This window comes from Humulus lupulus, chromosome 8 (genome assembly GCF_963169125.1).
Source record: "Humulus lupulus chromosome 8, drHumLupu1.1, whole genome shotgun sequence".
NCBI lineage: Eukaryota > Viridiplantae > Streptophyta > Magnoliopsida > Rosales > Cannabaceae > Humulus > Humulus lupulus.
The window spans coordinates 161,114,269-161,141,276 of NC_084800.1; the positions used below are offsets into that span (position 1 = coordinate 161,114,269).

General features: G+C 39.6%; 1 protein-coding gene across 1 annotated transcript; it reads right to left on the reverse strand.

The window, feature by feature from the left end:
- Nucleotides 1–429: 429 nt before the first annotated feature.
- LOC133798590 (dolichyl-diphosphooligosaccharide--protein glycosyltransferase subunit 1B) lies at nt 430–21,183 on the reverse strand. The gene is made up of 8 exons (XM_062236963.1): nt 21,026–21,183; nt 20,823–20,867; nt 19,910–20,541; nt 2,605–2,752; nt 2,005–2,184; nt 1,839–1,907; nt 1,492–1,581; nt 430–947 (listed from the first exon to the last, which is right to left on the reverse strand). The coding sequence occupies exons 1-8, from the start codon at nt 21,155–21,157 to the stop codon at nt 825–827; spliced, it is 1,419 nt and encodes a 472-aa protein (XP_062092947.1). The 5' UTR covers nt 21,158–21,183; the 3' UTR covers nt 430–824.
- Between the last annotated feature and the right edge of the window lie 5,825 nt (nt 21,184–27,008).

Below are 27,008 nucleotides of genomic sequence, written 5' to 3' on the forward strand. Positions count from 1 at the left end.
ACCCCAGATCTGTTTCGAAGTGTGGAATAACAAAAAAACTCCAACCATGGGTCTATTTCGAAGTGCCTTCTTTGAGGGTGGGACAACGTCGAAAAGCCCAAAACTCCTGCCACCATTCTCATCTTAGGCCAGCAATCCTCCCGGTTGAGAGGGTGAGATCGATCGTGGGGGAGGAGGATCGATAGGGGAGGGATTGAGTTAATGTTTTTTTTTCCTTTTTGTTTATTAAAATGTATTTTGTTATTCATTAAATTATTTTTTAATATTTTTTTATTTTTTCAAATAAAAATAAATACATTAAAGATGTATAAAATCAAAATCCATGACATTTTAGTCATATTTAAAAAAAAGAAATCGGAATCGAAATATTATTTTGTTCTATTTTACAAAATACAAAATTTAAATTATCATTTAATAAAACAAAAAATCTCATCGATAACTCTTACACGAGCCAAAATGATATTTACCCAAAAGTAAAAGCTTTCGTGCTTCCATAATTGTAACTTGTAGAAAGACATACCAACATCACTTTTTTCACTATGAAATAAAGTCACGACTCATCCTAATCTATGGTATTTCTAACTTTTAAGACACTGAAAAAGCATAGAATTCAAAATTCTAATGCCAATTTTAGATAATCATGAACAAGTTTTCAAAATTCAGCAATCCCATTCGATGTCACTTAAAAATGTTCCCCGACTCTTGTGTTTCACTCGCTGTATATCAACCAAGTTGAAAGTGATTACAACTATTTAAGCTACAAAGTAGAACGATCACCATGACGTTTCTGATGTAATTAGTCCAGAGATTTGTGAAAATGCTCATCACTTGCTTAGGGAAAGATCTATGTGCATGTAAGCTATGCTGGCCACGAAGAACAAAAAGAACGCTATTACCAGCATTAGAGGTTCTGCAAGCATGAAAATTGGCTTAAAGTTGTAGTAAACCTGCCAAAGAAAGTGGAGCAAGGAAGAAACGATTAAACATCTTAGAATTATAACTTAAGCATAAGAAAGATAGATGTAGGGCATACGTGTACAGAAATAATTTTTCTGGGGGAAAAAGAAAAAAAAAAAGTGACGACCAAGAATGACTTGGTTAAGTTGGAAATCGCTACATTTTCTGCGTTAAAAATTTGATAAGTTACTTCCCTTGTCAATTAAAACATAAGTATCACCAAGGTATCTTGAAGTAACAGTCAAAACTATTAACTTTATTTTCGTATTTACAAAAATATGCTTTATTTTCTTTCAAAAGAGCAAGAACCCTATTTCAAAAAAAATATATGTGGATGGAATTGATCCCTCCATATTTTTGTATTTCTTCATTTCATTCATCATCAAAAAAAAAAAAAAAAAGAGCAAGAACACTAATCGTGCCTGAATTGCAGATTCAAAACTCCTAATTAGAGTTTGCACTAGTGGAATTGAAATAATTTACTAAAAGAACTAGAGAGAAAAACTTCCAAATATGCAAAAGACAGGCGATCACCTGGAAAGGAGAGTTGTGCTCAGGGACCACATTTTCCTTTTCAAGAACTACCACAGTCCTTCCAACCACATCAAGGTATGAATATTTAGTCTGCAGAGAAGAAAAGAAACCCAGTAAATGTCAAACTTCAATTACTACTACATGTGCATAATCAATTTTATTGTTAAATGCTATTTAGTGTAATTCTTTATTTATTCTCTAAAACGGATAAATAAGTATGCACATAAGTCAAAATAAACAGCACCAAAAAAACCCAGAAGTCAATGTGGTGGAGATATGATATGAACAGCATTGTTAGGACAGAGCAAATATGATTATCATGCATAGATTCATAACCAAGCAATTACCTCCAAGTGCTGCTCTACTGGAAAAGGAGTAACAACAGATGGGTCTTTTGATCCCTCTGGCAGCACAACCTAAAACGCAACAATTCCCGAAACTTATATGCCCAGTGTTTCAGATTGTAAGAGTGAAGCAGCAAAATATACAGAGTTAGCAAAATATTTATAGTACCTTGATGGTCAACTTGTCTACAACTGTGTTAATAAGAGGACAACCAAAAGTGAAGTTCAGGTATCTCCTCCCGTCAGATGATTCAAAAAGGAATTCTTGCAATGGTAGCACATAGCCAATGACAAAAGTAGCTTTCCAACCTCCAAACAAAGGATACCTTGGTTCAATTTCAAGTTCTGACTGCAACATGCAGATACCAGAAGAGCATAGTCAAACAAAATACGAATTGACAATCCTTGGATTTAAAGATATCATTTTACGGAGTTTTAGACTTATATGCTGTCACCCCTTTTCAAGAAAATAATACAATCAAGATATTTTTTTCCCACATGGATGGTATAATAGTTACTAAAACTCACAGAAACCTTCCTCAGCAGTCTCAGGGGAAAAGATAATAAATAATAATAATAAGGCAACAATGACTTCCGCTACTCTAAAACATATATCCCACTAAAGAATAACTTAAACATGACAGCACAAATTTAAACTTCAAGGATACTTGGTGTTATTATTATTGTCATTGCAGTTTTAGACATAAAAAATGGATTAGCTTGAGTCAATGAAATCATTTGTGTGCAAGAAAGAAACTCAAGAACATACTTTCTGATAATCTGTGCGTAAATGTGATGATGAGATGTTCCCAATGTTATCTCGGTAGTAGACTGAGTGAACCCTAGGTGGTAGCCTTGCCAAAATCCTCTTAAATGAAGAGACACCACTCTGAGCTGGTCTTGATTGAAATTCAACCCTGCCAAACAATAGCTTCAGAGATTAAGAACATAAGATCACAAATGAAATTTTTTTACGTTAAGAATAAAACAAAATGTAGCTGCCTGTTGAAGCCTTTTCTGCTAAAGTTTGAAAACAGTTCTTCTCTTTGAGTGGGTGTTCTCTCTACAGCTCTATAATTTCATATAAGCATAAAACAATGCCTTGCAGGATGTGCAGAAAAATTCTAAAACAAAGAATACTAGAAATACAATATTACTCAAAATTGAAGATCCTATATTTTCAAAGGTTCAGCCCTGCCCCTGCCTCTGTAATTATGCCTTCAGAATAAGTTTTAATTCATGCATTCCATATATGTGCTTTGCCTTTTCCCCATGACTAGGAACTTGATTAATCAGATCCACAGTTACTCCAATGAGATGTAGAGTTTGATTTCTCACTGAGTTTCCAATCTACCAAAATTTATAGGGTCCATATCTCAACAGCACAGAAGCTCATCCTTCTGCAGTATCTTATCAGTCCATGTGACCATTTTCACTTTGGACATCTCAGCAGTCAGCACAGTAAACTTTTAAGACAAAAGGTACAATAATGAAAGAATAGAAATCATATCTGTATTAATGTCTGAATATTTAGTTTCCATAATTAGAAATAGATTTGATTCTGTGATTATGCTAGAATATTTTGTATAGCCTATATATTGTATCATATTCATCAAAATAATATATCGATTTCTACCAATCTCATGTATTTCTAGATGGTATCAGAGCTTTAGGCTTTTCTTCTTCTCGACATTTTTTTTCCCTCTGTTGTTCAGCTTCGGCTGTATTCCCCAACACCGGTAGCTTCTGTCTCTTTCCAGCCGATCATCCAGAAGCCCATCGCAAGTCCCAATTCTTTCAGTTCCAGTCACATGGCCCAAATCGCTCCAGTTCTAATTTTTTCCAGTTGCACACTCCAGTCCCAACTTTTTCCAAATCGCACGGCCCTGTCCTTGTCCAGCAAGTCCTCTGACAATCTCAGCAGAATTCTCAGCAGCCTCCTAGTGCTCTTGACTGTTTCCCAGTTGTTTTTCTCTCGGCCGAATTTTTTTTTTCTACAGACTTCCCAGTGATGGCCACCACTCTCAGTCCAGCGGCCCCCTCAACTCCCTTCAACAATCGGACACCACCCCTCCAACTCCAACTCAGTCCACGGACTCTGTGGGATCGCTTTACAGCCATGACAGTGGCTCTATCCATATCACAACACAAACTTGAGGGTAAAAATTATTTGCAATGGGCCCAATTTGTCAAAATCGTCATCTGTGGTCGCGAAAAACTAGGCTATATCATTGTGGACCACCGATCCATCTAACAAGGTATGGCAGGCTGAAAATTCAATTGTGCTTGCTTGGCTCATTAATTCTATGGATTCAAAAATTAGCCGCAGGTAGCTATTTTTTAAAACAACTAAGGAGGTTTGATATGTTGCTCAAAAAATGTATTATGATCTTGGGAATACTTCTCAAATATTTGAAATTCGCACAAAACTCAAAGAGATCAAACAAGGTAATAAGACTGTGACTCAATATATTCCATACTTACAAGATTTATGGCAGGAGCTCAATCTGTATCTCGAGACCACGCCTCTCTGTACTGGATGTAGCGTAATCCAGCGACAACAGTTGGAAAAAGAATGGGTTTTCAAGTTCCTTACAAGGTTAAACAACAATCTCGATGAAGTCTGGGGCCTATAGTCAATCGTTCCCCTCTACCTGATACCGAGGAAGCCTTTTCTGAAGTTCATCGGAAGAAGCATGAAGCCGAAACATGCTCACCACTCCTAAATCCCAACCTGTTGATGGCTCTGCTCTTGTTTCCGAGTCTGGTTCTTCATCCTATGGCAAATCCAACCCTGATCCATAACCAAACTGCAAGGGTGAACAACCCTGGTGTGATCATAGTCAACACCATGGACACTCCCGCTCTAGTTGCTGGGAAATTTATGGAAAACCTGCTTACTAGACGCCTCGGCGTCAATTTGAAAGGAAGGCATACCAAACACAAAATCAAGGCACCACCGATATTCCACCAAACACTGCCTCATTTCCATTCAGTAAGGAACAACTTGCACAATTATTCCCCTGAATCAGTCCTTTTCCTCCGGTACCGGGTCTCATAGTGCGTCTTGCTTTGTTGCCTACTCTAGTAATTTCTCCTTTGCCTCTCAAACACAATGGATAATTAATTTTAGTGTCTCTAATCATACGACTAGTTTATATTCTTTGTTTGAATCCTATACTCCATGTTCTAATCCTTCTAGTGTCAGAATTGCAGATGACACGCTCTCTCCTATTGCAGGAATTGGTATCGTTAAATTGTCGATTGATTTAATTCTCAAATCAATCCTACATGTTCCTACTTGATAAACCCCTAGTCAAGTATGTTTATACTAGGAAGCCACGTGACACCTAGCATAGCATGTATTATATATTTTAACTCTTTATTGTTGTATTTCTCTAGCTGTGTTTCCTGTAAGGGTTGCTTAGTTTTTATTCGAATTTTAGTCCTAGGTGGCATTATCACTTAACCAATCAACTTGTGTATATAGAGTGTTTTTCATTTTTTAATTGAAACTTGAGTTACTGAGGAGAGAACAGCCCTCTCGAACTAGTTGTAATAGGAGAGACTAGCCTCTCGAATGCTAGCTATTTCTGTGTACCATTTTCGTCATTCAATAAAGATTTTTTGGAGGTTATTCATCACTGCTTGGCCTAACTACTGATAGATTGATTCTCTGCTAAGAAAAGTCTATCAAATTGGTGCGGTGAGCTGCAGACATGGGACCCAAGAAGGCTGTGGAGAAGAGCGACTCCACTGCTGTATTCGAGGAAGACCTGAAGACTTTGAAGACCGAGTTCTCCGAATTTAAGAACTCCATGGAGGAGATGGCAAGGAAAATACAACAATCCCAACAAGATTTCCAAGAAAATCTGCAGCAACAATTCAAGGCTTTTTTGGACATCCAAGAAAGATCAAGAAATCATCATCAAATCGCTGGGGAAGACGACAATGGCGGCCTTGGCAGCCAGAAGAAGGGGAAATTGAAGGAAGCAGCCAGCCCAATGGAACCCCAGCAGAGCGGCGTAAACCCAGGATTCCGACGCAGGTCGGTGGGCACTTCACCCACAGCTGGATTTCAAGGAACACGACACTCAGAGGGGACTTCCTACGATCGCGGGCAGCACGAGACCAGATTCCAGCATGAAAGTTGCCTGAAAAAATTGAAGATGCCGACTTTTGAAGGAGAAAACCCGGATGGCTGGATAATGCAAGAGGAACAATTTCTTTTGTGCCACGGATATGACGAAGATGAAAAAATTGAAGCAGCTTTCACATCTTTTTCTGGAGATGCACTGTTGTGGTACCAATACGAAAATAACAGGGGGGAAATTCCAAGCTGGGAACAATTAAAACGAATGCTACTACGCCATTTCCAAGACACCCAAGAAGGCTCCCTTCATGATCAATTTCTAACCATCAAGCAGGATGGATCTATTTCGGAATATAAAAAGTTTATAAGGTTGCTAGCACCTTTGAAGAATGATGATCCTGCAGTTCAGTTAAGCACCTTCTTGAACGAATTAATCCCATCTTTGAGGGTTGAGTTGCGAACCATGAGACCACAGAATGTTGATGAAGGCATGGACATCGTTCAAGACATTGAAGACAAGTATAGGGTGGCACGGCAATGTTACAATCATTCAAATAAGTCTAGCTTCAGCGACACATCCGTGAGGAATGACAAACCATCCTCGAGTACAAACCCAACACAATCAACCACGCCTGTTAGGAGACTCACGGATTCCAGCAAAAGAGGCAAAAGGATTGTGTTTTAAGTGTGACGACAAGTGGTCCCCAGACCACCGCTGTAAGAAAAAGGAGCTGCAAGTAATCATGGAACCCGAAGAGATTGAAAACGACCTTTCCAACCAAGAGTTTGACAATGACAACCCGGAAGATGCAGAATTAGACTCTACCAAAGTACATGACCAAGTGACTGTCTCATTCCAATTCGTAGCTGGTCTCTCGATGAATTCGACCATGAAAATCAAAGGGAACCTTGGTTCTAAAGATGTGGTACCCCTCATTGATTTCAAGGGAACCCATAATTTTATTTCTAAGGTTCTAGTGTCTCATTTACAGCTGCCCATAACCAAAACAAAGACATATGGAGTTACATTGGGCAAGGGAGACTCGCTGAAATGTGATGGAATATGTAAAAATCTGAATATCCACTTCCAAGGTGTGGAAGTACTCGATGACTTCTTACCCCTACCACTTGGGAGTGCTGACATGATTTTGGGGTTACAATGGCTTGCAACATTGGGCACAATGAAGATAGATTGGAGGCTACAAACTGTGGAATTTCAACTTGGCAAACGCACGGTCACTATTAAGGGGGATTCATCGCTGGACAGATCAATGGTGTCTCTAAAAACCATGATCAAGACTCTCCAAGTCGAGAAACAAGGCCTCATTTCTAGTCCAGAATCTAGCCAGTTGGAACTGCAGGTACCTAGATTTTTGTCCAAAATAATTGCTGAATTTTCTAATGCGTTCAATATGCCTGCAGGTCTCCCCCCAATCCGTTCCCATGAGCACACTATTACATTACAGCCCAGAACGTCACCAATAAGAGAGACCCCATCGCTAAGCACACTCCCAAAAGGCAGAAATTGAAAAGCTAATTTCAAAGATGCTGACGGTGGGAATAATCCAACCCAACACCAGCCCTTTCTCGAGTCTGGTTCTACTTGTCAAAAAGAAAGATGGCTCCTGGCGATTTTGTGTGGATTATCGAGCTCTTAATAAAGTTACCATTCCAGATAAGTTTTCAATACGTCATTGATGAACGGCTAGATGAATTAAATGGTGCTCTAATTTTTTCTAAATTGGATCTTAAATCAGGGTATCATCAAATAAGGGTACAGCACGAAAATGTGCACAAGACAGTGTTTTGCACTCATGATGGCCATTACGAATTCTGTGTCATGCCTTTCGACTTGACCAATGCACCAGCCACCTTTCAATCCTTGATGAACGACGTATTCAGGCCTTACCTTCGACAGTTTGTGCTAGTATTTTTTGAGGACATCCTAGTCTACAGCAAGACTCGGGAGCTACACCAGTAGCACTTGGCTCAAGTTTTCGAGCTCCTAAGAAAACATAAGCTCTATGCCAACCACAAAAAAAGTGCATTCGGGCAGTTGCAAGTTGAATACCTCAGCTACATCTTTTCTCAAAAGGGAATGGTCGCCGATCCTCAAATAGTGTCTACAATGCTCGAATGGCCCATTCCCAAAACAAGCAAGGGGCTGCGCGGATTTCTCGGCCTCACTGGATACTATCGGAAGTTCGTAGCCAACTATGCTCGCATAGCACAACCCCTCATGGACCAGCTTAAGAAGGACCAATTCCATTGGGGACCAGCCCCTGAACAAGCATTTCGTAAACTACAAGAGGCAATGACCACAGTACTTGTTTTGGCTCTACCTGATTTTTCCCAGCCTTTTATCATTGAGACGGATGCTTCAGGACACGGATTATGGGTTGTTCTGTTACAAAACCAGCGGCCAATTGCCTATTTCAGTCAAGTTTTGGGAGTTCAAGCAAGGAAAAAATCAATATATGAAAAGTAGTTAATGGCGATTGTATATGCAGTAGCCAAATGGCGACCATATTTGTTGGGCAGAAAATTTGTGGTGCGGACTAACCAACAGAGTTTGAGACACTTGCTTACACAGCCGGTAATTGGCTCGAAATATCAAAAGTGGGTATCTAAGTTAATGGGGATGGATTTTGAAATAGAGTACAAGCCTGGAACCAGCAACAAAGTGGTTGATGCCTTATCACGACAAGTCGAAACACCCACTTTGGACTCCTTAGTTACCATGGAGTGGCATCTATGGCTGAAATTAGCACAAGAAATAGCTGCTGACCCCGTGTCGAGACAAATTCAAGAAGACTTGACAAGTAACAGCAAGATGCATCACAACTTCTAGATCCACAACGAGCTCCTACACTACAAAAACCGAATAGTAATTCTAAAGAAGTCACCCTTAATACCACGGACCTTGGCAGAGTTTCACACTACACTATTTAGTGGTCACTCTGGGGAACTCAAAACATATAAAAGGGTGGCAGCCGAGTTGTTTTGGGAAGGATTAAGAGCTGATGTCGACAAATTTGTACAGTAGTGTAGTGTTTGCCAACAAAATAAACTCCTTACAACCTTCCCAACTGGTCTTCTACAGCCCCTAGCGCTTCCAGCACAAGTGTGGGAGGAAGTGACTGGATTTCATAGGACTTTCAAAATCGGAGGGTTGGGACACTATATTTGTGGTCATTGATCACTTATCCAAGCATGCTCATTTCACCAAAGAAGTAGTGAGACTCCATGGCATTCCACAATCCATCATTATTGACCGAGATAGAATTTTCCTCAGCTTATTTTGGAGCCATCTCTTTAAACTCCAAGGAACTACCCTCAAGAAAAGTACAGCATACCACCCACAAACCGATGGACAGCCCGGGGTCCTTAACTGTTGCCTTGAGACCTACTTGAGGTGCTTTTCCTACCAGTAGCCAAAACAATGGTCAAAGTGGCTTGCCTGGGCAGAGTACTCCTACAACAACTCCTATCATACTTCTCTAAAGAGTACACCTTTCTGTGCTCTTTATGGGAGGGAACCACCACCACTTTTATCGTACCACAAAGGCACGGCCATAGCATCTTCTGTTGATGAACTCCTCACCACACAGGATGACATCTTGGATGACTTACGTATGCACCTCCTCCGAGCCCAACGCCGCATGAAGCTACAAGCTGACCTCAAGAGACGACCTGACGAATTTGCCATTGGAGATCATGTGTAAACTCAGACCATACCGTCAGAAATCCCTTGCAAAATGTTGCAATGAGAAGTTGTCTGCCCGCTATTACGGACCTTTTCCGATCATACAACAAATCGGTTCAGTAGCCTATAAGCTCTAGCTCCATGCTCGCATACATCCGATATTCCACATTTCACAGCTCCAACGAGCCATTGGCACCTCCACAGTCGCACTTACCATTCCACCGCAATTCACACCAGATTTAGAGCTTCAAGTCGAACCCGAGACAATGTTGGACTTATGTTTTTCCACTACTGCTGCAACCATTCCATCTGAGGTCCTCATCAAATGGAAACACTTGCTAGATTTTGAAGCAACATGGGAACCCTTCCCCACTATCCAAAACCAATTCCCTCTATTTCACCTTAAGGACAAGGTGAAGGATTTTGGAGTATTGATAAACCCCCAGTCAAGTTTATTTATACTAGGAAGCCACGTGACACCTAGCATAGCATGTATTATGTATTTTAACTTTTTATTGTTGTATTTCTCTAACTGTGTTTCCTGTAAGGGCTGCTTAGTTTTTATTCTATATTTAGTCCTAGGTGACATTATCACTTAACCAATCTACTTGTATATATAGAGGGTGTTTTTCATTTTGTAAGGTAGGTAGAAAGAGAGATTGAAACTTGAGTTGCTGAGGAGAGAATAGCCCTCTCGAATTGGTTGTAATAGGAGAGACTAGCCTCTCGAATGCTAGCTATTTTTGTGAACCATTTTCATCATTCAATAAGGATTTTCTGGAGGTTATTCATTGGCCTAACTACTGATAGATTGATTCTCTGCAAAGAAAAGTCTTTCACTTCTTTACAAGCAATTTAATTTCTGTCAGTTAGTTGACTACTGATAATTGTTGCCTTGCTAAATTTCTTTCCAATTCTTGTCAATTTCAAGAACTATCCTCGAGGAAGACGATTGGCAGTACTAGGATTCATGGTGGACGTTATTTCTTTGAAAATCGCCAACAAATAATACAACAAGCTAGTTCATCTAGTTTGGCCTCTACTTTTATTTCTACAATAAACTATGTTTCTATTTCAAACTCTAGTAAAATTATGTTAAGGCGTTATTGACTTGGTCATCCAAGTTTTTCATATTTAAAATATTTGTTTCCATCATTATTTTCCAATAATAATCATAGTTCTTTGAAATGTGATATTTGTCAATTGGCTAAGCACACCTGGGCGGTTTTTTCTCAAAAAAAATTATACTCCGACCAGCCCCATCTCTTGGGGACCTTCAAAAGTCACTACTTCTCATGATCATCAGTGGTTTATCACATTTATTGATGATCACACACGTCTTACTTGGGTGTATCTCCTCAAACACAAGTACGATACACTTCATATGTTTAAAAATTTCCATAACATGATTCAAACACAATTTCAAACATCTATTCGTATATTACGAACAGACAATGGCACAAAATATTTCAATTCTATCTTAGGACCCTACCTATCTGAAAAAGGCTTTATTCATCAAAGTTCATTTGTCGATACCCCCAACAGAATAGCATTGTTGAACGTAAGAATCGTCATCTATTAGAAGTTGCCTGAGCTCTACTTTTTACTATGCACGTTCCTAAGTACCTATGGGGAGATGCTATCCTTACCGCTGCCTATCTCATCAATTGTCTCCCTAGTCGTCCACTTGGTTTTCGAACACTATATTCTCTACTTCAGTCTTCATATCCCCATCTATCTTCAAACTCTTCTTGTCAAAACCTTTGGGTGTACCACTTTTGTCCATATTCATTCTAGGGATCACACCAAACTTGACCCTCGAGCCATTAAAACTACCTTAATTGGTTAGTCCCCTACTCAAAAAGGCCATCGGTGCTACTGCCCTCTTACAAAAAAATCTTCGTCTCAAGAATTTTTTTGAAACCACTCCATACTAATCCCCCACCTCGCTTCAGGGGGATACTAACACTTATCAAAAGAACGAAGCTAAGTGGCCATGGAGATTACAACTACCTTTAAGTCAATCTATAGTTCCATCACATCCCACAAACTCCTCTCTTCCAGAATCATCGACTCACCCTCCAGCAGATCCAAATTCAAAAGATCTTGCCTCATCTTTTGAGTCAATAGAAACAAATACACATCCTCCAAACCAACAACAAACAACAAACAACAAGAGTTGTGTGTTTATTATAGACGACAAAGAAATTACCAAATCATGAACCCTCAACATAATGGAGAAGCCAACCCGATAGTTAGGGATGTAAATGGGGCGGGTCGACCCCGCCCCGCCCCGGATCCGACCCGATCCGCTAAGCTTATGGCCCGACCCGCCCCGCCCCGTTAAGGCATTTGATGCGGGTCGGGTCAGACCCGCCCCGGATGTGATGGAGCGGGTCAGACCCGACCCGGTAAGATTTTTTTTTTATTTTCTTTTTCTTTAATAAAATAAAGACTAATTTTTTAAAATATGTTACAATATAAAAATAAATGGCAAAAAAATCTCTCATACTAGACATAAATGAGCTACCTAAATTTTTTTATAAATGGTCTTGCATACTAAAATAAAAAAAAATTACTATACTTCAAAGCAGAACATCAATTTTCTCTTCTATCCCTCTTAAATATACTGTCTTATTTATATATATACATATATATATATTTGGATCATTGATCACCCTAAATAGTGGTAGTAATTAGTTTTTTTTTTAAATTATTACAAACAAAAAAAACAACAACCGGGTCGGGTCGTGATCCGACCCGCTTCAATTGCTAGCAGGTCGGATCGGATCTCGACCCGCCCCGTTATTACCCCGGTTATATTCGGATCAGGAGCCCCGTCGGGTCGGGGCTCCGACCCGCCCCGATCCGCCGGGTTTTTTTGCCATCCCTACCGATAGTAGATCATCTTCCTCCAAACGAGTCAGGTAATAATCACTCAAACACTGATCTAGACATTCCTATAGCTTTTGAGAAAAGGACCTAGGTCTTGTACTCAACATCCCATCTCCAAATTCATCTCTTATTCAATTTTTTCATCTTCATTTAAAACTTTTACTTCTAGCTTGTCAAAAATTGTTCTTACTAGGAACATCGAAGAAGCATTTGATATTCCTGAATGGAGAGCAACTGTTCTTGAAGAGAAGAAAAGCCCTTAAGAAAAATGAGACCTGGAAATTAGTGGAATTACCACCTGAGAAAAAGGTGGTAGGATGCAAATGGGTGTTTGCTGTCAAATATAATGGAAGTGGATCTATCGAAAGGTACAGCTCGGTTAGTTGCAATATGGTTTACACAAACCAATGGGATTAATTATACCAAAACTTTCACTCCAGTTGCTAAACTCAACATTATCAGTGTTACTCTCGCTAGTAGCCAACCTGAATTGGGGGTTACATCAGTTGGATGCAAAAAATGCATTCTTAAATGAATGGAGTTAGAAGAAGTTTATATGATTCAACCACCGAGATTTGAAGACTCTTAGTACCAAGATTGTCTGCAAGCTGAACAAGTCACTCTATGGCCTGAAACAATCTCCTCGGGCATGGGTCAATTGATTTCTAAAAGTAATAAAAGGTTTTGGATACTCATAGAGCCAAACAGACCATACTTTGTTCATTAAACACTCAAGAAAAGGAAAAAATAACTATACTTACCGTGTATGTTGATGATATAATCGTCACCAGTAATAATACCAAAGAGATGAGTATGATCAAAGAATTGTTGGCAAAAGAATTTGAAGTCAAAGATCTTGGAATACTGAGATACTTCCTGGGTATGGAATTTGCTAGGAGTAAAAGGGGTATTTCTGCATCACAAAGGAAGTACATTCTTGATCTCCTAAGAGAAACCAGAATGCTAGGTAGTAAACCTTGCAAAACTCCAATCGAACTTGGAGACAAAGCACAAATGTTCGAGGGAGATCCAATTGACAAGGGAAGATATGAGCAGTTAGTTGGAAAGCTCATTTATCTTTCACACACTAGATCCGACATTGTGTTTTCTATGAGTCTAGTAAGTCAAAATATGCATGACCCTTGCCAAAATCACCTCAATGTTGTGTATCGAGTGCTGAGGTATTTAAAGCAAACATCAGGCAAAGGGTTATTCTTCAAGAAAGCTCCTGAACGTAAAGTTGAAGTATTCATAGATGCTGACTGGGCTGGATCGATTGATGATGGAAAGTCTACTTCTGGTTATTGTACTTTATTGTGGTTATTGTAGTTTATTGTGGGATAACTTGGTAACATGGAGACATAAGAAGCAAACTGTTGTTGCAAGAAGCAATGCAAACGCATAATATAGAGCCATGGCTCATGGAGTGTGCGAAGCAATTTGGCTAAAGAGGCTACTGAGGAGTTAAAGATTGAATATGAAGCTCTTGTTCAACTTACTGTAACAACCAATCTACTATTAGTGTTGCTCGTAACCCAATACATCATGATAGAACAAGACACGTGGAAGTGAATCGTCACTTTATTAAGTAGAAAATTGATAGAGGTGTTGTCAAAATTAGATACGTGCACATAGACCAACAACTGACAGATATTCTTACCAAGGGATAATCTAAAAGAGTATTTGACAACATTTATAGTCAAGCTTAAGCTTGAGGGGGGTAATGACAGATAAGAAATCATATCTGTATTAATGTCTGAATATTTAGTTTCCATATTTAGAAATAGATTTGATTATGTAATTATGTTAGAATATTTTGTATAGCCTATATATTTGTATCATATTCATCGAGAATAATATATCGATTTCTACCAATCTCAAGTATTTATAGACACAACAAGCAATTAGAAATCAAGTTACCTTTGCTAAACATTAGTCTGTTAATGTTAACCATGTTGCTACCCAAATGAAAAACCCAAAACAAACTAGGAGTAAACATATATCATAAAAACTATTTGTATGCAAAAACATATCTTACATCATTGCATGGCCAAAAATTAGAAGTACTCATATCATACATTTAAATTACTTAAAATAAATTAGAACAATAATGTTAGGCTTGATAAGCCTAGTATCCGGTTCACCTATACTAGGAGGGGGTCGGGTCAGAAGGGTCAAGGGTAACTGGGTCATTTTGTGATAGTTGGTTAGAAGGGCAAATTGGGTACTGAGTAGCCTATTAGTGGGAAAAGGAAGCTAGTAATTAGTTATGCAAGAATTGAGATGATTCTAGGCATCATGGGGATATTTTCCTCTCTGTTTGTATGAGACTCATAGTATATTTTTCATTCAACAAAGCTTCAGATTATTCATTATTGGTTTACTGTTTTATTGCTTGCTGTTCTGTTTTCTGGATTCTATAGAGCTTGTAGATAGGTCCTATTAATTGGTATCAGCAGCCAGGACCGGCGTTCGGTGTATGCCGGTATCGACAAGAATGGAGACTCGTGTTGTGGGTGTTGAATCGGCCTTATCCAGTGTCCAAAACCAACTCAACGATCATGGATTGCTGCTTAAGGATCATGCGTTGGAGCTCAGCTCTCTGAAGGACGTGTTGGATCGTTTGGTTACTGCCCAAGGCAGGGTGGCAGATGAGCTTGCTTCTCTTCGCGAAGGGTCTCAAGGTCTTCCTGGTTCGGGGCGTCGCCTTCCCGGCGAGGGGTCTATGGCGACTGGCGGGGGCGCTTCCTCCGGCCGTGTGGTGGATGGTGGGGATAGATCTGAATTTCGGGCTCGGAAGATCGAATTGCCAGTTTATACGGGAGATGACCCAGATGATTGGACTTATCGTGCGGAGCGCTACTTTAATTTACAGCGACTGTCCCCGGCCGAGCAACTGGAAGCAGCGGTCTTGTGCCTTGAAGGAGCGGCTCTGTCTTGGTTTCGCTGGGAAAATCAGCGGCGACTCATCCCCACGTGGGAGGAGTTGAAACTTCTACTCCTCCGGCGATTTCGTCCCACCCATGAGGGGTCGGTTTATGATCGATTCTTTGTCCTCCAACAGGTCACTTCGGTTCAAGAATATCGTAGAAGATTTGAAGCTCTTGCTACTTCGGTAGAGACAATGGGGGAGGCTGCATTGCAGGCTGCTTTTTTGAAGGGCCTTAAAGTAGAGATCCAGGCCCCTTTGAGAATTTTGGAGCCCAATGGGCTATTACACATGATGGAATTGGCTGAGCAAATTGAAGCCAATCAAGCTTTCACTAAAAGCTTTCGGACTGGGCCTAGTGGGCCCATTAGGGCACATCCACGACCACCTTTGACCAGCCTCTCTACCTGAACACAGTAAGGGCACTTTTGTCATTTCTCCGTCCTCTTCCTCCTCTTCTAGCCCGACTATTACTAGCCCTAAACCAGCGGCGGCTCCGGCGTCGTCCACAGCATACCGCCGCCTGTCTGAAACCGAACTCCAGGAGAAGAAACGCAGGGGAGTTTGCTTTAAATGTGACGGGCGTTGGACTCGAGGGCACGAATGCTCGCAGGCGAAGGTTCAGGTGGTGATTATTCAAGATGAGGCCGTGGATGCACCGGCCACTGATCCGATTGGGGAGGTTCTGGGCATTGCAGCAGCTACGGAGGCGGCTGAGGCGCACATGGTGGAAGTTTCTCTCAATGCAGTGGTCGGGTTGACGTCCCCCAAAACTATGAAGATTTTGGGTTCTATCTTGGACCACGAAGTGGTGGTTTTGGTGGATAGCGGGGCGACACACAATTTCATCACCACGGAATTAGCCCAGAAATTGGCATTGCCATTATCCACGACTGATGCTTATGGGGTGCAACTGGGCAGTGGTCAAGCGGTGAAGGGGGAAGGCATATGTCGCTCGGTGCCGTTACATTTGCAAGGACTGGAAATAATCGAAGATGTCCTACCGCTGCAACTAGGCAGTACTGATGTTATCTTGGGCGTCCAATGGCTGCAAACTTTAAGGGAAACCACTCACCATTGGAGGAACCATACGATGAAACTTCGAATCCAGGATCAGCCCGTGGTTTTACATGGAGACCCTCTGCTTCACAAGACTTGCATTTCGTTGAAACAGATGGTACGGCTGCTCCAACATGAGCGGCAAGGCGTTTGGGTCGAGCTGGGTTGCGCTTCGGTTATTCCGGGCTTGGCAGCATTTTCGGATGAGATATAGCAACTTTTACAGCGGTACAAACATGTTTTTGACACACCAACTTCGCTACCGCCGCCGAGACGACATGATCACGCCATTGTCCTTCAGCCCGGCACCACTCCAGTGAGTATTCGCCCCTATCAGTACCCACATGGCATCAAGGATGAGGTCGAGAAAAGTGTTCAAGAGATGCTGAAATCAGGGGTGATCCAGCCAAGTAACAATCCCTACTCGAGCCCTATTCTTTTGGTTAGAAAGAAGGATGGCGGATGGAGGTTTTGTGTGGATTATAGGGCCCTTAATAGAGCCACGGTACCCGATAAATTCCCCATCCCAGTTATTGATGAGTTGATAGACGAGTTGCATGGGGCTCGTGTATTTTCGAAGCTGGACTTGCGCTCGGGGTACCATCAAATTCGGGTGCGGCCGGAAGATATCCATAAAACGGCCTTTAGGACTCATGAAGGCCACTATGAGTTTGTAGTGATGCCATTTGGACTGACCAACGCCCCCGCCTCCTTTCAATCTCAGATGAACGACATTTTCCAGCCGCATCTTCGAAAAAGAGTATTGGTCTTTTTCGACGACATCCTCGTCTATAGCCCGGATGAGGAAACTCATGTCAAAGATCTTGAAATCGTGTTGCAAACATTGTCTCACCACCAGTTTTTTGCTAACTTCAAGAAGTGCTGTTTTGGACAGCGACAAGTTGAGTATTTGGGTCACATTATTTCAGGCGAGGGGGTGGCGGTGGACCCTTCTAAGATCCAATCTATGCTGGATTGGCCGCTGCCCAAAACAATTAAAGAGCTGCGGGGATTCCTTGGGCTCACAGGGTATTACAGGAAGTTTGTCAAGAACTATGGGGCCATTGCTAGACCTCTTACTGACCAACTCAAAAAAGACCAATATGGCTGGACCGAAGAAGCTTCTGCTGCATTTGAAGAACTGAAGAAAACGCAGACCACAGTACCTGTCTTAGCACTTCCAGATTTTACCAAGCCGTTTGTGGTTGAAACTGATGCTTTGGGGTTTGGCGTAGGGGCTGTTTTGATGCAGGAGGGACGGCCACTAGCGTATTTCAGTCAGGTATTGAAGCCCAAAGCGAGGCTGAAATCCATATATGAAAAAGAACTCATGGCTATTGTACTAGCGGTACTCAAATGGCGACCTTACCTCCTAGGACGACGATTTGTTGTGCGAACAGACCAGAAAAGTCTCAAATTTCGGTTAAAACAGCGGCTGGTTACTCCTGAACATCAGAAGTGGTTAGTCAAATTGTTGGGATTTGATTTTGATATTCAATATCGCTCAGGGGAAACAAATAGGGCGGCTGATGCTTTATCTCGGGTCGGTCCTGTGGAATGTTCTTTACTGACATCTGCTACATGGATGGATTGGGAGCTAGTTGATCGTGAGGTGGCAGCAGACCCTTTTTTGTCTCGGGTTAAGGCAGATTTGGAGCAAGGAAAAGTCATTGCTGGGTTTTCAATATCCCAACAACGGATACTGTACAAGGGCCGCTTAGTTTTGTCCAGCACTTCAGCTTTGTTACCCCATTTTTTGCGTGAGTATCACGGTTCGCCCATAGGGGGCCATTCGGGGGAGCTGCGAACTTACCAACGACTGAAAGATGTCTATTGGGTAGGAATGAAGGCTGGGATCTTGGAGTTTGTGCGTTCTTGTGAGATTTGCCAGCGAAACAAATATTTAGCCATGTCACCAGGGGGTTTATTGCAGCCTTTATCGCTGCCAGCACAAGTTTGGGAGGAGTTGACTATGGATTTTATAGAAGGGCTGCCTAAGTCGGAAGGTGTAGACACTATATTAGTGGTGGTGGATAGGCTGAGTAAATACAGCCACTTTATAGGCCTTCGGCACCCCTTGAATGCTAAAATGGTGGCTGAAGCATTTGTTACACATGTAGTCAAGTTGCATGGAATCCCGCTGTCTATTGTGTCTGATCGTGACAGAATTTTTCACAGCCATTTTTGGTCAGAATTGTTTAAACTACAAGGGACGGAACTTCGCCATAGTACTTCTTATCACACCCAAACGGATGGCCAATCCGAGGTTGTGAATAGGTGCCTGGAGACCTATCTTCGTTGTTTCGCTTCGAACCGTCCAAAAGCTTGGGCTAAATGGTTAGCGTGGGCTGAGTATTGGTACAACACCACTTTTCACTCATCCTTGGGTTGCACTCCATTCAAGGTCTTATACGGGCGTGACCCCCCATCGTTGTTTCGGTACGCAGCAGGTACCACTCATGTGATGGCTATTGACCAGCTACTTGAAGAGCGCGATGCATTCTTGGATGACTTGAAAATGCACCTGCTGCGAGCACAACAAAAAATGAAAGAAAGAGCTGACGGATCGCAACGACTGGTGGAGTTCGCTGTGGGGACAAGGTATTTGTGAAATTGCGGCCCTATAGACAGAAATCATTGGCTACCAGAAAGAATGAGAAGCTGGCAGCAAGATATTACGACCCATTCGCAGTTCTGAAACGCATTGGAAAAGTCGCTTACCGCCTCGACTTGCCCCCTTCGTCAGCCATCCATCCGTTTTTCATGCTTCGCAACTCCGCGCTGCTGTCGGGACTGCTCATTCTTCCACCACGCTCCCATCCACTTTAACTTCAGACCTGGAACTTATTGTAGAACCTGCTGAAGTGCTGAATATCCGACAGAACCCAGCCTCTCCAGACCAATGTGTTGAAGTGCTTATCCGCTGGAAGGATCTGCCAGATTTCAAAGCTACGTGGGAGAAATTTGAAGCTAAACGACGTCAGTTTCCAGCATTCAACCTTGAGGACAAGGTTCACAACTTGGGCGGGAGTAATGTTAGGCTTGATAAGCCTAGTATCCGGTTCACCTATACTAGGAGGGGGTCGGGTCAGAAGGGTCAAGGGTAACTGGGTCATTTTGTGATAGTTGGTTAGAAGGGCAAATTGGGTACTGAGTAGCCTATTAGTGGGAAAAGGAAGCTAGTAATTAGTTATGCAAGAATTGAGATGATTCTAGGCATCATGGGGATATTTTTCTCTCTGTTTGTATGAGACTCATAGTATATTTTTCATTCAACAAAGCTTCAGATTATTCATTATTGGTTTACTGTTTTATTGCTTGCTATTCTGTTTTCTGGATTCTACAGAGCTTGTAGATAGGTCCTATTAAATAACATGAGAAAAGAAACACACCTTGAAAAAACACCTTTGTGCCGAGCACCAGCATGAACCAGCTTATAATTCTCAGTGATCTGAAGGCTGCCCCAGTGAGATATCTCCACTTCACGCACAAGCTCCTCAACAACAGCAAATGGATTGTTATTCTCAAAATGAACAATGATGGGAGAAAACGAATAGGGGGCACGATCACTGTATGGCCCGTACTTTAGTTCTGTACCAACACGATTTGTAGACTCCAATTTGGTGAACGATTCCACCTTAGTACTTGGAGTCCTAATAAAAGTTGTCTGTTGCTTAATGTAGTATGGTGACAATAACAATGCACTATCACGGTAGTATACCAACTGAGATTCCGATTGGCTTATCTCTGCCGGGAAAGGTTCAAGAGAATGGGTCAATTCATAAAGCACTTCTAGTGTTGCCGTTTCACCTTTGCCTAATAGATTGAGCAAGGATATACTGAAAAATTTGGCCCCATTTGGTGCGTTGGGTTGTGCAGTCGGTTTCACGTCGAGGGGAAGATAAGTCTTCTTCTTTCTTTTTCCAGCAGTGACTGCTGCTTTAACCAGTGCTACATGATCAACCGCGGTGGGTGGAAATGCAAGGAGTACTTCAGACACAGGAGAAGTCCCAGTATTTTCAATCTGATTGAAAAACACCATTGGTCAAATGGTTATTATGGAGATACCAACAAATCACTTCCTCATTTCCCAAACAAAATTTATTCCAAGCATTTAATGAAATTTACAGAACTGAAATCAACCAGACCCTAAATCTAAACTCTGGTAACCATGATGAATAATAGTACGTAATCAGAATGCCAAACCCCTAAAAATATTCTCATTTTCCAACACATTGGATTAAATTCGCTATCAAGTTAGCAAAAATCAATTAAAAGTAGATAGATTTATTGATTTTCCCGTACCTTGAGTGTTAAGAAGACCTTAATTATGTGAGAACTCAAGTCAATCTGCATCCATTGATCAGTAAAAATCAGAGACCGTGAGTACAAGAATAATGATACATATCGAGATAAACGACTCAATTACAAATTGTTTTGATTCTTTATCGGTTTTGAACGAATTTAAGCGTTTGGCGAAGCGAAATTGAGAGAGGATGAAGACTCACTCTGCGCTCGGCGTTGAGGATCTGGATGTCCTGAGGGGAGCACGAAACGGTGAGCAGTGAGAAATGAGATGAGATCGAAAATAGTAGGGCTAGTACTAGGGCTGCCCCTCCAAGTCTGAGCTCAGCTGCCATGGCTCCTTTTCTTCTCGCCAAACCAACCACCAGAAGTCGTGTTTTTAACAAGCTGACACTTGACTTTTTCATCTTTTGGGCTCGTTTTGGGCCTTCTGCAAGTGTCGCCCGTTTTGGGCTTAAAAATTAGATACTGTACCATTTTAAATAATACACCTTAATTTTTACCCATTATTTTTAACTTTTATTTTAGTACCCAAATTTTCAATTGATATACCAATTATACCCCTTCAATTACATGTTTTTTTTTCTTCTTCTTAAACACACTACAATTAGAATGTATTTCCAATTTAACTATAATATGATACATATAATACACATTACAACAACACTTAGAATCATGTGCTTAAATAAGGGTAATTTGGGAAATCTCATGATAATAATGGGTAAAGTTCAACTAAATATATTTAGTGTCTAATTTTAGTTAACTACCCCTAAAAATGAGTAGTTCTCAACTTTTCCCTATTTATATGAGTAAATTACATTTTATATGAAAATTTTAGTCGAGTGTTAAAAAATATGGCTTTTTAAAAAGAAGTTAATTTATGATTTTTTTAAGGATTTTAACTTCGATGAGTTTATTTTTTTATATTTTTGTATAAAAGTTTATTTATGTCATAGGCTTACTTTTAATCAAGTTTTATTAATTTGGAAAGGTACATGTAACGACCCAAAATCACTAATATGGCTTAAGGGCCTTGATTATTGTGCCGGGAGGGCATAATTAGTTTATGTGTGAATTTATTGATTTAATGCATGATTACACGATAAGCATGCTTGTATGATTATATGAATATAAATGTGATTAAATGTTATACTTGTGAGAACCATATTATTATGTGAGTAAATCTGCAGCAGGTGACTTGAGGCGATCTTAGGGAGCTAGATAGCGGGAAAGTCACAACGGGGCTTAATATTTGACTTTGGACAAGTCAAGGGGTGTTTCAGGTATTGGGTGGTTATTTAGATTATCGGGTTATGAAAATAAATAATTGGAGATATATTTGAGGTTAGGAAGTTTAGGTGGGAATATTGAGGAATTTTACCATTTTGCCCTCAGGGACGTTTCCGGTACCACGAGCTTTGGGATTAGCTTAATTGCCTAAGGATAGACTTAAAGAGCTACAGAAAACAGTAGAACATAATAAACTGACTCTTTCCTCTTTCTCCCTTTCTCTCTCAAAGGAAACTCTTGGAATCTAAAGGAACTCAGCTGAGAGCTCTGTGATTTAGGCTTGAGTCTTGAGGGATTAGCTCAATTTTAGCAAAGGAATTTAACTAGGACTAAGGTAAAGATTGATTCTCATTTTCTGTTGTTGAGATTCTGTGATTTTGGTTGTGTTCTGAGTGGTTTTTGGGTTTTGGATTTGAAGATTAAATTGCGGCTAGAATCTTGGAAGTTAGCTCAGAAAGCTCTTGGAGGATTGGTTCTGCAGCTGAGGTAAGCTCGAATTTAAGGTTTAATGGCTGAACTATAGTGTTTCCATGGCTGGGTTTTGTGTTCTTGAGTTAGAAAGTTTCAGTGATTGAAATAGGTTTTTGATGGGTTTCTAGTCTAGGTTTCAGCTGGGTTATGTTGCTGAAATCTTGTGGGAAGTTTTTGGATAATTGAGTTGTGGAATTGGGGTAGTTTTGAGAGAGTTTGCATGAGGTTTGAGAGTCAAAAATGGAGGTTTTTCTGGGTTCGAAGGGGTCGGGCCGTGGCATAGTTCTTGGTGAGCCGCAGCCCTTCGAAGCTGATGGGTGCTGAGGAAGGAGGGCAGGACGCGGCATGGTCTGAGTAGGGTCGCGGCCCTTACCTGTTTTTAGGCATTGGGAGGCCTCTGGTTGGGGCCATGTCGCGACATGGGTGGCTAATGCCGCGGCCTTTAAGGGATTTTGAGATTTTGAGATTCTAGGCTCGGGAATTTAACCTAGGGTGCTCGGGATTGAATCTTTTACCATGTTTGGTGAAGTTCAATGTTCTGAAGACTAGAACTTTGTTTAGAAGCTCATTTAAAATTGTTGATGGTATCCTTTATCTTGGTTGTGACTAGGTGCTAAGGTTTGGGGATCGGATCGCGCTCAAGGAGCATCGCTCGTAACTAGTTCACTTGGAAGCCAAAGGTAAGAAAACTGCACCTGGTTGTGTATTTGTAATGGGACTAAGGGTTCCCTAATATGTATGCATTGAAAAGGATGGTATTATGCCATGTAAATAGTAAATCAAAGGCCTAATAGTGCAAAAGGTTACACTTGCGCACAGGGCGCGGCTCGGCCACTGGTAGCCGAGGATAGCTTATTATGCACTGAACTCGGTTTAAGCGGGCTGGAGTCAGTGGGGTAAATAGAGGGTGCGGTCTAAGTTGTCGGCCCTAGTTATTATGTGATTTGACTATTATTAATGATTGGTTGCATCTTTGATTTTGATTACATGCTATGTGATTAATGTGGAATGTTAAGTGGTTGATCATGCTTGATGAATTATTCTCTTGATATGATTGTTGAGACGTGTAATATGTTTTTTTGCTGGGCCTTGGCTCACGGGTGCTACGTGGTGCAGGTAAAGGCAAGGGCAAACTTGATCAGCCCTGACTAGGAGAGCTATGCAAGCGGAATGTACATGACCAGCTGCTCAGCCGCCACGGTTGAGAGGATAATAGGAACATAAAAGCTATAAATGTATGTTTTGCCTTAGAGTGGCTGATGGTAGTCTGTATTTTTGGAAATTTTGTAAACTAACCTTTAAACACTTTTCCTTTTTGGGATCCCATATGTAAATTTGTTTAAGTATATGAAATGTATCTTGTAAGACCAAAACCATTTTATCCTTAGCACATTTATGGTTTAGTGACACATTTTGACTAAATGACTTGGTTAGCAAGTCCTGCATATTTATAAGTACACAGTGTAGCGGTCCTGGTTATCCAGGGCATTATAGTATGTTTGTAATATGATTATTATTATTTTAGCTTATTTGTTTTTTTTTTTATATTACTAATTTTATATTAAATTATTCTTTGGTTTTTTTGCAATTTTTTTTTGTTTTTTTAATATGAATTGTGTTTAAAATTATTTTTTATTTATTATAAATATTTTTTCTTTTTTTTTTTAGATTTTACATTTATTTTTTCAAATCATTGGTAAGGTAATCGGTTACTTGATTGATCTTTGACAGTTATATAAAAAAATCTAGAGCTAGGTTAAATAACATGTACCAAGAAGGTAAACCTGTTATCCTGAGAGGAGTAACTTTCTTCCATAAGAAATATAACCAGTTACCATAAGAGGGGTGACGGGTTACTCATATTAAATATGAAAATAAACATCAAATTTAAAGGAAAAATAGGAAGAACACTTGATTAAAAAGGAAGACGAAGTAACTATGATTTTAGTAATATAGGTAAAAAAATTACCATAAAGAATCCATAAATACACACACACATCAGAACGTGAAGGTAACCAGTTACTCCCATAAATATACACACAAAGAATGTGAAGGTAACTAGTTACCTCCAGAAATATACACACAAAGAACGATAAGGTAACCAGTTACCACATATTTGAATAAAGAAAAAAGAAATCAGATCCACCCCCTTTCCCTTCTCTCCCATCTTCTTCATATAATTTTTTTCTATATTTGAATGTTCTCATCAGGGTAACTGGTTACCTATTTACGTTTTTATATTTTTATTAGTTTTCTTTCCAAATTTTGGTATTCCTATAAGGGTTATAGTAACAAGAAAATGCTGAAAAAATTGATTTGAATATTTTTACATATAGTAGAAAAAACTATAAAACAATTACAATAATAAAAGATAATAAATAAAAAAATAGTAAAATATTTATGTAATGTTAAAATATGTGCGAAAAAAAAGGGAAAAATAAAATGGAATGCGAAAAGAATAAGTACAAAAAATGAAGAAAAAATAAGGAAAAAAAAAGTTAGGAAAGAAAACTAAAAAAATATGAATAAAAAAAACAAAAGAAATGATGAAGGAAAAAAAAACAGAAGAATGAATAAAAATGAAAAGAAGAAGAAGAAAAATAATAGAAAATTGAAAGAAAAAAATATGAATGAAAAAATTGGTAGAAAAAGATGAAAAAAAATGGAAGAAGAAAAATAGCTTATATGTGTGAAAAGAAAATAAAAGGAGAAAATAATACATACAAAAATGAAAAAAAAAATAGAAGGAAAAAATGAAAGAAAATTGAAAAAATATGAAAAAAAAAATCAAAACAATACAAATGAAATAAAAAATAGATAAATAAATAAAAATGGAAAGAAGAAGGATAATAGAAAAATGGAAAGAAAAAAAAAGATGAAGGAGAAAATTGGTAGAAAAAAAAAGGAAAAATTTGAAGAAAAAGAATAACTGAAAACATAATGTTACACCCAGATTTCGAGCTCTGAGAATTGTGATCTCGAAAGCTGGACTCGTCAGGTGTGAGCTTGCAATATTTAGAATACGTGTTCGCAGCCTAGGCACCGAGTCTTCACAATGGTGGCAACCTCGAAGATAGGTAACCTCGAAGTTCTCATAAGCTCGAAAGACTGACATCGAAAGGCGTCCGTTTTCGGGGGTGACCTCGGATCAATTGGCCCGAGCTTAGGCATGAGTGTGAGCTCGGGGAAAGGAAGCCTCGGTGATATTCACCCTTTACGAGTTGATCCTGAGAAAACAAGGCAACTCGTACTTCATTCAGAGACTTAGACGGGTATGATGCCGATCGCTGATCTCGAGTCGCTTAATAGATCACTTGAAGAGACCCAGTCCATGCATTCAAGAAATATTGTTGTTGTAACTTCCCTATAATAAAGAGATATTTATTAGTCAGTTACACGCCCCCTGGTCTTCAGGGGACGTTTCCTTGTATATAAGAGTTACAGGCGTTAAAGCCATTAAGTTTATTAATGTAAAAGATAACTTCCCAAAAACGTGTGGGAAAGTATCCTGAGACTTCCTCTATAAATAGAGAAGTCCTGTACCCTTGAAAAGGGGCGGAATTTTGTAATCTGGAGAGAAACTCTGGAGAATTCATTATTGAAGAATTTCCAGAAATCATCTTAAGTTCTAATAACAAAGACTTGTGGACTAGGCAGAGTTAACTGCTGAACCACGTTAAAAATCCTGTTTGTGCTATTATATTTTTCTGGCCATAACTAATTATTGTTTACGTGCTCTATATTCACTGTTGACGAAAAACGGCGTCAACACATAATTAAAAAATGAAGGAAAAAATAAAAATTGAAATAAAATAAAATAAAATTACTTTCAAAATCAAAGAAAACATAACTATGATAAAAAAAATGTAGCATTTTCATATTTTAGTTAATTACTAATTGTGTTTCCCATACTTTAATTTTTTTTTATAAATTTTCCCATACAAATTAAGAAAAATATAATTATCATATATTTTGTACATTGTGTTAGGAAACTTATACATGATCTTTATTTATTTTTTTCATGTAGATCTAATATTAAACAATTTAATATGAGATAACCTAGAACATGTGTTTTAAAATTGAATTCAAAGAGAAACAAAGATAAGAATACTTACAGTATACGCAGCGAAATGAAAGAGTCATTCATTCAGTTTCTCTAACTCTGATATCCGTTCTTCTAATTTCTTCATAATCTTCCAATGTATCCTTAGAATCACCTAGACTAGTGTGGCAATTCTCAACACATGAGATAGATCCAGATAGAAGAAGAGAAAAGAATAATAAGAGGCTTAAAAAATGACTTGTGTTTAGAGAGAAAATCTAAAACTATCAGAAAACCAGTGATTAAAATTATCTGTCGTCTCAGAAATCTAAACTGAGGACTTCTCTCTAAGTACTCATTTTATAGACTCAATTAGGACATTT

What these genes read in the sequence shown, in the direction of transcription:
- LOC133798590 (XM_062236963.1), bottom strand. Translation starts at nt 21,157, where the DNA reads ATGGCAGCTGAGCTCAGACTTGGAGGGGCAGCCCTAGTACTAGCCCTA. An exon ending in TCCTCAACGCCGAGCGCAGA is followed by an intron (nt 20,868 to 21,025) that starts GTGAGTCTTCAT and finishes CAATGGATGCAG; the next exon opens with ATTGACTTGAGTTCTCACAT. An exon ending in AGCACAACTCTCCTTTCCAG is followed by an intron (nt 948 to 1,491) that starts GTGATCGCCTGT and finishes TTTCTTTGGCAG; the next exon opens with GTTTACTACAACTTTAAGCC.